This window comes from Ctenopharyngodon idella, chromosome 20, assembly GCF_019924925.1.
Source record: "Ctenopharyngodon idella isolate HZGC_01 chromosome 20, HZGC01, whole genome shotgun sequence".
NCBI lineage: Eukaryota > Metazoa > Chordata > Actinopteri > Cypriniformes > Xenocyprididae > Ctenopharyngodon > Ctenopharyngodon idella.
The window spans coordinates 18,626,096-18,638,980 of record NC_067239.1 but is presented as its reverse complement, the minus strand read 5'-3'; the positions used below and the strand labels follow the sequence as shown (position 1 = coordinate 18,638,980).

Sequence of the window (12,885 nt, the reverse complement as noted above, 5' to 3'; positions counted from 1 at the left end):
TTTTTTTTTTTAAAGTTTAACATTTTTAACACAAATGACATGAAATCCATGGACAAACATTCTTTTATTTTTTGCATAATACTAATGATAGATAGATTTTTTTAAGGCACTTGACAAATTAAAATATATTTAAATGAGCAAAACAATATGAAAGTCAAAACCTAAATTTATGAACGAATAGTTTAGGGAAAAGTCTGTCTTAGGGAAAAGAGTAATTTGTCTTCATGCGCTACTTTACTGCAGCTACACGTGACAGAACACGGAACCAGCAAAACGAGTATATTTAAACATGGACACAACAGCAAACTGGTTTGCTGGTTTCTGTCAACCCCTTAGCGTTTCCTCAGCTGGCTCCATCATGTGCTGCTGATCCACTTCAGGTCTTCCAGACCCTAGCAGTCTTGATCAGAGGATCCCCTGTCTCCACATCTAGCCATCGAGCCCCGGACTCCACCTCAGCCCTCCGACCCAGCGGTTTCACCTTGGCACAACGCTCCCTCGGCTCCACCACGGACTGTCATACCTCAGGCTTCGCCAGGCTCTCTCGTCCTTCTGACCTCACCGTATTCTATCGTCACTCTGGCTCCACCTCGGACTTCCGGGTCAGTGGCTTTGCCTTGATCCTTCACCCCTCTGGTTCCCTCTGGTTCAGCCATTGTCCTCGATCGGTCCGTGTCCCCGCTGGTCTGCCAAGCCCATGCCTTCGCTCAGTCGCGCCCACCTGTGGCTCCACCTTGGCCCTCCGGACTTTCGGCGTCACCCTGGTTCTTCAGCTGTTTGGCTCCGCCCTGGTTCCCTTTCTCACCGTCTCCGCCTCAGTCAGTCGTCCCCCTGGTTTCATCTGTGCACCCCAGGTCTACGTCATGGCTCCTCCCTCCTTTGCACTCTTTTGTGGCGCAAGTACGTGCCTTCCGAGATGGGGATTTATTGTCAGGGTTATGCACTGTCTAGTTAACTTTTGAGTTTTTATTCAGTCCTCATTGTATTCTGTTTGCCAGCTTCTCCTTGCCTTGTTTGTTACCATAGTCATTGACTGAGTTATCCAGGTGTGGTGTGTTATGTTAACGAGTGTATTGTGTATTTAAGCCCTCAGTTTTCTCAGTTCTGTGTTCCGTGGCATCTAATTCATGTGGTTGTGTTTCCCTGGTTTGGATTTATTAAAGACTGTTTTTATATTGAGTCATTCGTCTTCGTTAGCTATTTTACTGCAGTTACGCGTGATATATTTTGAGAACGACCCATTTAAAGGAGTATAGTCATGTAAACTTACTGGTTGATCTGAGCTGATCCCATCCTGTCATTCCTCCCCAAAATGGCAACAGAATTTTTTTTCCCCTAAGCAGTCTTTCCCATATCTGTTTTTTTTTTAACTTCGTCTCCTCAACATCCATGACACAACAGCCACATTTACAGTTTTTTGTGTGTACAGTTCATTTTTATCATCTATGATCCCATTCTGTTGTCAGTACAAACAATTGGTGAGCTAATACTTTGAAAAAGGGAATATATAAATTTTCTGATTCAGTTTTAACAAAACATGCCTTCAATAAAGAAAAAACCAACAGGGGTTCCTAAATTATATGTTTCTGATCACCTCTCCACCTCCTTTCTCATTATTATTTCACTTTTCTGCCTCTCTTTCTTTCACAACTGTGCAACCATAGCAACTTGTTTTTAAAGACGCTGTGCAAGGTGTGAGCTCCAGGTGGAAGTCAAGGCCAGGGAGAGGACACAAGTTCTACCCCTGACAGTTGAGCTGCTCTGACTCGTATAATTGAGGAAAGCATGAAAACATTTTGCCATGAATATGCATATTTTGCCACAGGCAGTCTAAGCAATATTCAAAATGTCTATTTGTCAGTCATGCCTAATTTGCATAATGGCACATTCTTTCTTTCGCAGGATTTTGGACTGACTGAGTATACTCACAAATCACTGCCAAAAGCTTCCCTTATGACACACCTTATTTATCAACCACTGTGTGCACTGGCCATCAAAAAGACAGACGTGCTTTTGCTGACAGTGCATACTAATTCACTAGATTTGGGTCAACTCAAATGGAAAAGATTAGCAGTAATCCCTAATGATGTGCACAGAAGCACAGGTCATACAGTGATCAGTGTCTAAAATCAATGGCATGACTTACTTAATGGCCAATGCAAACCCCCTGGGGTGATGTCTGTCAGTCATTTACAGAAGGTGGTACTGAAGGTGGCGAGCAAGAGATGAGGAGCACTGCTGTCAATAGGCTAATTGTATGCAGTGTCACATAGCTATTAGTGTCTCACACCTCTAAGCATCTCATTCTATTCCCAGACATTTGGCCATGAAAACAAATTCCTGTTTGTGTTTATTAGGTGAGCCGCTGTCCCTTGTTCCTTTGTCTTTTTGTTGACCAAAATAATGATGACAAATAGAGAGACAGTATTCTGAATATCTGTTTCTTTATTCATGCTCCCCTGTGCACCTAAGAATGTGCCTCCATTTTTTTTGTCAATATATTCATGTATATTTAGTGGGGACTGAGAGCACATTGGAAATCTGGGAATATAAAGTCTATTTTAAACCTGCTTATAAACACAAAGTTTTAGAATTTTGACACATTAGTGCAAAAATCTGCACTAATCCAATAAAAAAATTAAAGACTATGACTATGAGAAGTTCTTTGTACATACGGTCAGATGTTCCTGCTTCAACTGAAGTACGAGATGCTCTTTGGATCATTTAAAGAATAATAAAAAATATATTTTTAAAATTAGAAATTGAAATTAAAAATGTAAATTTCTCAAATCAACTTTCCAAAATGTTTCTAAATTGCAATTAAAAAATTGTACTAAAATAGGAAAAAAAAAAGTTCAATTTTCCAGATAGAGTTCAATGCACACATTTCACTTAAACTAATAGAATGTCCTCTAAATGTTACACTAAACCATCAATCCTCAAGAACAATTTTGGCAAACAATTTGTCTGCTACATTGCGATTAACTATCATCCCTGCGGATACATGGACAATCCAGCTCTGAGACCTCTGCCATTTGGATTTTGCACTCTCTCTGACTGTTAAGCCTGAGCATTGATCGATGACATTTCAACATTAGGCTGGACTGCTCTCAACATCGTTGCAGTCTCCACCGGTGCTGAGAAAGCATTGCTGTGACGCGACTGCCAGAGGCAATGGAGGATTCTGGGTCCTTGTGAGCAAGGGCCTGAAGTGGTGCTATGGGACTACGACATTGAAACTGGGATCCACCGAGCACGATTAGCTGAACTGATGGCTGTGCACTGAGTAAAACACATCCCCAACAGGCTTTTAGGCTTACCTGAGGAAGAATGAGGCAGCTGAGCTGGTTTGAGGTGCTGGTGGGATGGCTGGCTGGTCATGGTGGGTTGGTTTATGTCCTGATGGAGAAACCAAGGGTACAGCACTGGCCTGAGTGGACCTGGAGGCTAGAGTTGCCAAACTGTCCTTCTCCATGGTAGGACTCTGTTGGGAAATAAATCACTATTAGAATGACAAAACAGTGTAGTAAATGTTCCTTTAAAGTCAGCATAAAAAACAGAAGTTGCGATTAGACTTTTCTTCTTTATTGTGACGTATATCTGAGTGAAACTTAATTGTAATATTGCTGTGATCTCATGTGAGTGACAGGTTGTCCCCTCCTCGCGCCAGTAACACATCATCAGAGAAGAAAAGAGATGTCGGCGCAAGAGAAAGGGGAAGTTAGACTAAAGACTTTGAGGGCACATGAATTAAAGGGGTGGTTGATTATGATTTCACTTTTTTAACTTTAGTTATTGTGTGATGTTACTGTTAGAGCATAAAAAACATCTGCAAAGTTACAAAGCTCAAATTTCATTGCAAAGGGAGATATTTTCTTTTAAAGAATTCTCTGTTTAAGGACTACAACAAACGGCTGGTAGGGACTACAACGAGCTTCTTCCTGGGTTAGTGACATCACTAACCCTAAAATTTATATAATCCCTGCCCCCGGGAACACCCAACAAAGGGGGCTAGGCCATGTTGGGCTGCTTTAGAGAAGAGGAAGAGTTGTTGAAGTAGAGTATTGTTGCCATGCCATCATTTTACGCCGGACTGCTTCACAAACTAGGGTCAATTCAACACTGGATTTGCACAAAAGATTAACATGATGGCACATGCTAGTCGATGAGTTGAATCAACTCCACAGCAACTACATAAATTTATCCACTAACCATTCAGAAACATCCAGATGCATTGTATAAGTTGTAACTTCTTCCTGAGTCTCTCCATCAGTGTCCGACTTTGGTTTGAACAATGTAAGGCTGAACACCGTTACTGACAATCGTCATTTTGGCTGCGTGAGATTCTCCAGCTTTGTTGTTGTTGAGCAACCGAAGCACGAGCTGCTAAAGCTCCGCCCTCTTCTGGAAAGCTAGCTGGGAGCAGCAGCTCATTTGCATTTAAAAGGACAGACAAAAACGGCGTGTTTTTGCTCACACCCAAATAGGGGCAAATTTGACAAGCTATAATAAATGATCTGTGGGGTATTTTGAGCTAAAACTTCACAGACACATTCTGGGGACATCAGAGACTTATATTACATCATGTAAAAGGGGCATTATAGGTCCCCTTAAAAGAAAAAAGTAATGAAGTTTACAGATGAATAATTTATAACAAATACTGCAATATTCCATAAAAAAATAAGAAATGTTCATTTTGATTTCATGGTGACTTTAAAGGGATAGTTTAAAAATTATCATTTTTCTCACCCTCATGTCATTCCAAACCTGTATGGACAAAAAATGTACACAAAAAACAACAACATTTTTCCAAAATATCTTCTTTTATGTTCCACAGAAGAAAATCATACAGGTAAATGACAACAGACTCTTCATTTTTGGGTGAACTATGACTAGGTATGAGATAAGGATGCGAAGTATGAGAACAATGATGATCAAAGCAAATGAACCATCATAAGCAAGTTTCTGTGGGACAAACATGATATGGGTGGAGTTATGGAGCAGACCGCAGTAGAACAAAGCATCAGATTTGCTCCTCAAGAACGTTTTGACAACTTTTCCGACTATTTGAACAAGTAACTGTTTTATATCCACCCTGAATAGTTTGGTTTGTTCCAAAATGAAGCAAATCTCCCACAGTTCTAGTGTGATATGTGACGTCACTGAAAATTTGTTTTGATATGATATTTTTTCCAATGATGACACACACACACACAAAAAGTACTTATAATCCTTTTATCACCCTGTAGATTAAATGTGTCATTGCTCTGGTTTACACCGGATAAACACTGTCATGGCATGATTGTGTCTGGAGGAGAGTAGGTTGCTGAAGAGTGTGCTTTTTCTCTACACTCAGTCTTTGGCTAACAGGATTACAAATACATTCCATAATATTACAAGCACAGCCTGCAGTAAAGTAATGAAATCCTGTAGGATACTTAGCAAATACTGGTGTCAAAAAGACAAGGCCTACTCATGCACAAGTAATATGAAAGCAGCCAAGCAGCCCATGAACTATACATGGGGCCATTTCTCAGTGATACTAATAAATATAGCAAAACCATATTCTCTTTATAACTGCTATAACACCCATCTTCTGAGCTTTATGGGTATCATTTTTATTTAAAAACAGTGGTGTTAGGCTTTTGGCTGGAAACCAGCAAAGTTCACATGCTGAAGAAAAACACTAGAAATCTGTACTCATGAGCAAGGCACTCCAGAAACTGTTCTTGAGGAGTTTAATAAGTAGCTCCAGTCCAGATCAAATGCACCTATACAGTGTACAGTGAAAATTTACATTAGGACTGGATTTGAATTCCCAGGCATGCTAAATTAAAAACTGCAGCGCTAGTCTAACAAATCTTAAACTCTCATGATGAACCAATGAGTTTCTAAATTATTTCTTTGGTCATGTGTTATTTTGCCTAGGGCACTGAAGAGGGCCAGGATTGTTGTCCTCTCAAATAATAATAATAAAAAATAGGTGCATGATGCCCCTGGAACTAACACAGATCTGGCAGCTAGCACAACATCCTAAAATAACTTAATCTTAGCATTCTCCATATGCATTCGTGATTTAAGTTTTAATTAGAATTTTCCAACTACAAGAAAAGACAACGAGTAATACATGACAGTACACGCATATACACATGTACTCATGGATAGAAGTGGAAAAAATTGAGGAAATGAGAAGGCATGAGTAGGTACAACCGAATCTGGGAAAACTGGAGTAGCTGTGATCTGCTGACAGCTTGATGTTGAGATAACGAGCACAGAAAAATCTCTAGCACACATGTGCAGGGTCTTCTGCTCCAGAGAGACTCATCTCAAACACCCACCATGGCTGTGTGCTAATCTACCTCCCTTCACTCCAGCTGTAATTACAGTCTCATGTCAGGATCCACAATTAGAACCCAGAAGGATGCCGAAAGAGGGACGATTTGAGATCAGAATGGACAGGCTATGTCCATTTAAACTAATTATACTGTAGAATAAAGAATAAAAAAATTAAGGCAACAAGTTTGCGTGGATCTTTTTGAATCAAATTCATTTACTTACATTACAGTTTAAAAGTTTGGGGTCAATAAGATTTTATTTTTGAAAGAGAAATTAATATTTCTATTCAGCAAGGATGCATTAAAGGGTTAGTTCACCCCAAAATTAAAATTCTGTCATGTATTACTCAACCTCATTTCGTTCCACACCCGTAAGACCTTCATTCATCTTTGGAACACAAATTAAGATATTTTTGATGAAATCCGATGGCTCAGTGAGGCCTCTATTGCCAGCAATGTCACCAAACTTCTCAAGATCCAGAAAGGTACTCAAAACATATTTAAAACACTTCATGTGAGTACAGTGGTTCTACCTTAATATTATAAAGCGACGAGAATACTTTTTGTGCGCCAAAAAAACAAAATAAACACTTTTCAACAATATCTAGTAATGGCCAATTTCAAAACACTGCTTCGAAGCTTTATGAATTTTTTGTTTCGAATCAGTTGTTTGGAGCGCCAAAGTCACGTGATTTCAGCAGTTTGGCAGTTTGATATGCGATCCGAATCACTGATTCGAAACAAAAGATTTGTAAAGTCTTACGAAGCAGTGTTTTGAAATTGGCTATCACTAGATATTGTTGAAAAGTCGTTATTTTGTTTTTTTGGTGCACAAAAAGTATTCTCGTTGCTTTAAAATATTAAGGTAGAACCACTGTACTCACATGAAGTGTTTTAAATATGTTTTGAGTACCTTTCTGGATCTTGAGAGGTTCAGTGACATTATAAAAAAAATAAAAAAAATCTTAATTTGTGTTCCGAAGATGAAAAGGTCTTACGGGTGTAGAACGACATGAGGGTGAGTAATAAATTACATTATTTTCATTTTTGGGTGAACTAACCCTTTAAATTGATCAAAAGTGACAGTAAAGACATTTATAATGATACAAAAGATTCCTATTTTAAATAAATGCTGTCCTTTCAAACTTTCTATTCATCAAAGAATCCTCAAAAAAAAAAAAGTTATCACAGTTTCCACAAAAATATTAAGCAGCACAACTGTTTTCAACATTAATAATAAGAAGAAATGTTTCTTGAGCATAAAATCAGCATATTAGAATAATTTCTGAAGTGCATTCTGGGAAGAAGGCAAATAGGAATGAACCACAAAACCATTGTTGACAGTGCAAGCCTATTTGAACTCCAAAAATGCATCAATTCAACTAACTTTCTTCGCTTGTTGGTTCGATTTCAGAGTAGGCCTATATCATTTATATGCATTACCTGTGTTCCAGAAAGATGTTAGAACTTATTTGCCATGCTCGCTTTTAGAATAACTTTAACAGTGTCTGGATATTTGTTCAGATATGTCAGCCAGTGGAAAAAAAGGAGGCTCATCCATCAAATCATCAACAAATCTGCGTTTTGTATAACAGCCATGACAATCCATTTCAGTTTATGTCAAATTAAGGTAAATTGCATAATGACCTTCCCCTGTAGTCAACATTTCAATACAGAGCTGTTTACTGTCCAACATTGTTTTTTTTCTTGCTCTCTCTCACACACACAGACTCACAAGTGTGTGTTAGATGGGCACAGCTGTGTTCCAATAAAACCCAGCAGCAGATGGAGCTCAGTGACAGCAAAGAGGTCACATTGGACTTTAACTTTGACATTTATAGAGCATTCACTAGCACAAGTGGTGACAGGAGAGAGCAGCCCCTCTGAAACGCTATTAATTATCAGGTTCTATTAAATGTTGTCAGACGACAGCAATCTGCTAGCCACGAAAACAATTTATAAACCCTTAAACCCCGCTATCAAATCAAATCAAATATACCGAGATCACATTACTATTAAAAATCACTGTAAGTAATGAGTGATTCTCAACTGCAGGACAGGACAGGAAAGGAAATTAAATTGTTAAATTTGGTCTGCTGTTTTTGAGTGCTGCAGAGGAGGCCCTTAACGTCCTTCACAGGATGAGCCCACTGCCAAGTTAAAACGGGGCAGCATGTGCAGTCTAGCAGACAACCATCCCAGATGGACGTCAGGTGGCATTTTTTCACCCCAGGTGAGACTGCAGTCCCATCTGTTGACAATTTGCACTTTTGGCTTCCTCCACACATTCAAATAAAGCTTGTATAGGGCTCCTCAAGGCCTTAAAAGAGCCCGACTGCCAGAGGAGGCCCATTAGTGGGCTGCGGGTGGCACTTAGGCTTGAGGACAAGCTGATGAGGCCCGTCCTACACTACAGAAACACACGGGCGGGATGCCTCTGGCTCCCTCCAAGCTGATATTATACTAAGTGGGATGTATGGATAAAAGATATGACTGTCCACCCCTGTTTCCCGACACAGCTTTACGGTTTGTTAAAGGTGTATTATAGGTCTTTACAGTGCTGAAATATACAAAACGAAACATGCAAAAATGACAAAACACTTTGTCAAAGATAGCTGCATTGAAATTCATGGCACAATGTCTTTGTCTACAAGGGTGGAAATGTTCTCAAGGGTGCTAACAGCCTTGTGTTTCTGTGTGGTTTGGATGTGCTGTGACTTTCAAGGTCTAATTGCTTTTCATACCCTGTGAGATGAGGGGGAAGACAGCATCCATTGTGTTCCTTTGACACAGGGCCAGTCTGCCTTTCTTTTCCACAATATTCTGTATTATGCAGAGGTGTTACAGGAGGACTACCAAATGCATATTTGTTGTCATCAGAAAGAAAACATACAAGTGATTCATTCCAACAAACATGATGGCGGGGAGCCCATCTTCCATCAAGAATTATACTCACAGTGGGTTGTAACATTGCTAAGCTTGATATAGTTGCATGCATCCATAACTTATAAAGATTTATGATGCAGAAATGTATAAAGCTCAGGGGAACACTAACCACCACAACAGTTACTATAGACAACACACCATTTCACACTAAAAAGATTATAAATAAATAAATAAAATAATGCTAATTACAAAGTCGCACGGGATTATATATGTGTTGATTGCTATGGTATGATTTGCTATGAAAATCATCTATGTAAATCTTAACCTATGATCACAGGTACCAAACAATATTCAGAACTAATTATCTATTGAGAAACTGACTGGTCAGATTCTCTGTTTACTATGCAGGCAAGGTCACTCATCCAATCAACACTTTATGACTTGAATGCTGCATTTCCATGGAAACCTTGACATTCTAAGTTATCATTGACAAGAAAAGGATGTGAACTCAGAATCACATCTGTGTCCTTTTGACATAACTCTCACACATGTTGCCGTCCTTCATAAAGTGCATAAAACTAGGGGTAACTCACATTCACAGTGCTTAAGTTTTTTAATCTTATTCATCTCTCTATGCATCAGCCATGACAAATGGCTCATCTGTGACAATGGGGTCACAGCGAGCCATCCAAATGCCCATCAAATTGCATTCCATATCAAGATGACTTAATGCTCAATCTCCTGACGGGAAGGTCAAGTAGAACCAAGAAGGCCAATACGAGACAAGCAGCGGCTAATCTACCTGATAATAATGTCTGGCTAATGCTAAGTCACTCAGCACACAAACATATCAAGGGTGAAATATTAAAAGAGTTTCATTTGGAGCATTAATAAGAATAAAGTATTTACATTTGTGGTTGTGCACAAAATTTGACTTTCTGACGTGCCACACACATTTTTACAGCATGCGAAATTAATTAAGATTTCCATGATAACCTTAAACCAAATTGTAGAAAAGCAATTCATATGCTGAAAACCATCTATAATATATAATGTTTGCCATTTTACCATTCTGTTTGATTAAGCCAGAATACTACCATATGATTGAGACAGACATAATCAAAAAGTTGACATCTTATTCTCTTTGAGAAAGGTACTTGAGTACTGTCTTAACAGCCTGATCCTCGGCCCTGAACTGTACATGAGCTCCATAATGGCATAAATATAGTCACATAAACCCTGCGATGAGGGACTCCTTTATATAAGCTAATACTCTGCTCAAGGTAAAACCATAAACCAAATCACTAGGCCATAATCACAAAGACTTGTATATTTGCAATGCAACCATGATGTGCTCAAAAACAGTCCCCACAGTGGCCTTGGAGTAGAAATGGACACAATGACCACCAGAGACGATCTCAGTAAATTTCTTACAGGAGTTACAGATTGTTCAGTTAATTTTGCTCACCTTGACACTGAACATTTTAACAAATTTTGGGAAGTAAAAAATATCAATTTCCACAAAAATATTAAGCAGCACAAATGTGGTCAATATTAATATTAACACAATAAGTGATTTTGAGCACCAAATCAGCATATTAGAATGATTTCTGAAGGATCATGTGACACTGAAGACTGCTGAAAATGTTTGTTTTGCCATTACAGGATTAAATTACATTTTAAAATATATAATTTCACAATATTACTGTTTTCACAGTATTTTTGAAAAGAAAAAAAAAAAAGTTCAGCTTAGTAAAAATAACAAACAAAAGGACAGGCTGCTGCAAGAAAATGAATCTCTACAGGAAATGGAAAAGCAGATCTCTACAGGTGGCTCTGGGGAGAAGGAGGGACAACAGAAGCTTTCATAATCACACAACATGCCGATCGAAAGCTATATATGGTAACGTGGATTTAGAAGTACTTCTGATTGGCTGGTGCCACGGCGTTGAAAGAACCAATCAGCGTTCGGTTAGATTTTCATGGCTGAACTATGTTTTTCAGCAAATCAGACAGGACTAGAGGGCTTATTGAATATTAATTACATTATTGATGCCACATAATTAATATTCATGAGTGTAGTTCATTGGTTTCAAAATTGTCCCCCTCCACTTTTCAGATTATTTCTACACTCCTGATCATAAAGAGGTGGAACCAGCACTTTTTCAGTAAATAGTTTTTAGCCTCAAAAGTAAAATATGAGTTATGAATAACAACATAGCTCTAGAACTACTCATGCAATAGCTACTCTTACCAATGACCGAAGATGTTCAGATGTGCTTGTCACACGCCACACTCCCTCCAGGTAGTGTTGCGCATGTAGAGGAAGTGGTGTGACAGTGGCCAAACAGGTTCGTTTGCCACCCACTCTCGCTGCTCCGTCTTGATTCCAGCCCATTCCCTGCGGTTTCTCCCTAGATATCGAACCACAAGGATGTCTGGTGAGGTTTTGACTATTATGTGTGGGCCATTCCCAGGAAGCATGGGGTGAGATGACACTGTGGGATGCCACACATGGTGGCAGCAGGCCAGAAAGGGGTCCGGGCTGCAGGTCAGGCATGTCCTCGAACGCCAGCCCCAGGGCAGAGCGCAGTGCCTGGCGCCTCAGGTGGTGATGGGGGGTTCCGCACACTTCACAGCTGCTCTGGGATCCCCAGCCCCGAAGAGGCCATTCCAGAGTCTGGAGCTTGTCAAGGAGGAACGCTGCAAAGCTCGGGTCCTGCAGGGAAATTCAGCAACGTGACAAGTTATTACAGCACAGCTGCTGAAAACATCTTGGTTTTGTTCATGCTGATTGTATTTTCTGAGCTTGTGCATTAATATTCTCTATTCACAAAGCAAAAGCTGGGCTTAATTTATAGTTGATTAGCTTGTTAACCATACGCAATACAGTATGATGCTGTAAAAGCTTTCAAATAAGAACCAGTGGCAGCAACAAAGCCCACATGATAACATATACTACGATAACAATCATGTAACAATCTCTGAACTATGTAAATGTTTCATGAGCAAAAAAAAACATACAATACTGATGTCATATCTAGAGATACGAAAAACAAAAGCAGCAACAATAATATAAACAGCTGTCTGTCTAGTGATTTTATTTATAATTAAAACTAAAAATGAAATAAAAATATAGCTAAATAGATATATTTAAACATAAATATATGAAAATCTAATAAAAACTACAAAAGCTCATAACAAAATTACTAAAACTTAAACCAAAAATAAAATGAAAACTATGAACTATGAACCATAGCCAGTTGGTTTAAAGTTGCCCAAATACTTTTTGTGGCCACTAAAAAGAATATTTAGATGAAGGTATATAAATTAAGGTAAACTTCTGGTGAACTTTGTCAAATAAATGTCACTTCTAACAGCTGCTCCTTTTAAAAACCATAAAATCCATACAACATTGTGTGTAGCTTGATTTAAGGATTGTAATAATAAGCTTATGCTGCCAGCACCCTAAGTGTATATTTTGCGGGAGTGAAATGGAGGTCAGGGGACAAAGCCCCGACCTCAGCACAACACTATACCATGATTGAATGCTTTTGTCTGGAACTGGAGGACTTCTACAGCAGGTTTATTCACTATGGGGGGAAACCATACGACATTGGCATGTCAGATGCCTGCAATCTGCTTCAGTCGGCATGCAGGCAGC

The 12,885-nt window shown here is 39.1% G+C and overlaps 1 protein-coding gene across 1 annotated transcript in view; it reads right to left on the bottom strand.

The window, feature by feature from the left end:
- Positions 1-12,885, bottom strand: part of LOC127502837 (kinesin-like protein KIF26A) — a 65,488-nt gene that overhangs the window by 26,296 nt on the left and 26,307 nt on the right. The window contains exons 3-4 of the mRNA XM_051876241.1: positions 11,476-11,940; positions 3,321-3,484 (exon numbers count right to left, since the gene is read on the bottom strand). Coding sequence (XP_051732201.1) covers positions 3,321-3,484; positions 11,476-11,940 — 629 coding nt within the window. The remainder of the gene's footprint in view (positions 1-3,320; positions 3,485-11,475; positions 11,941-12,885) is intronic.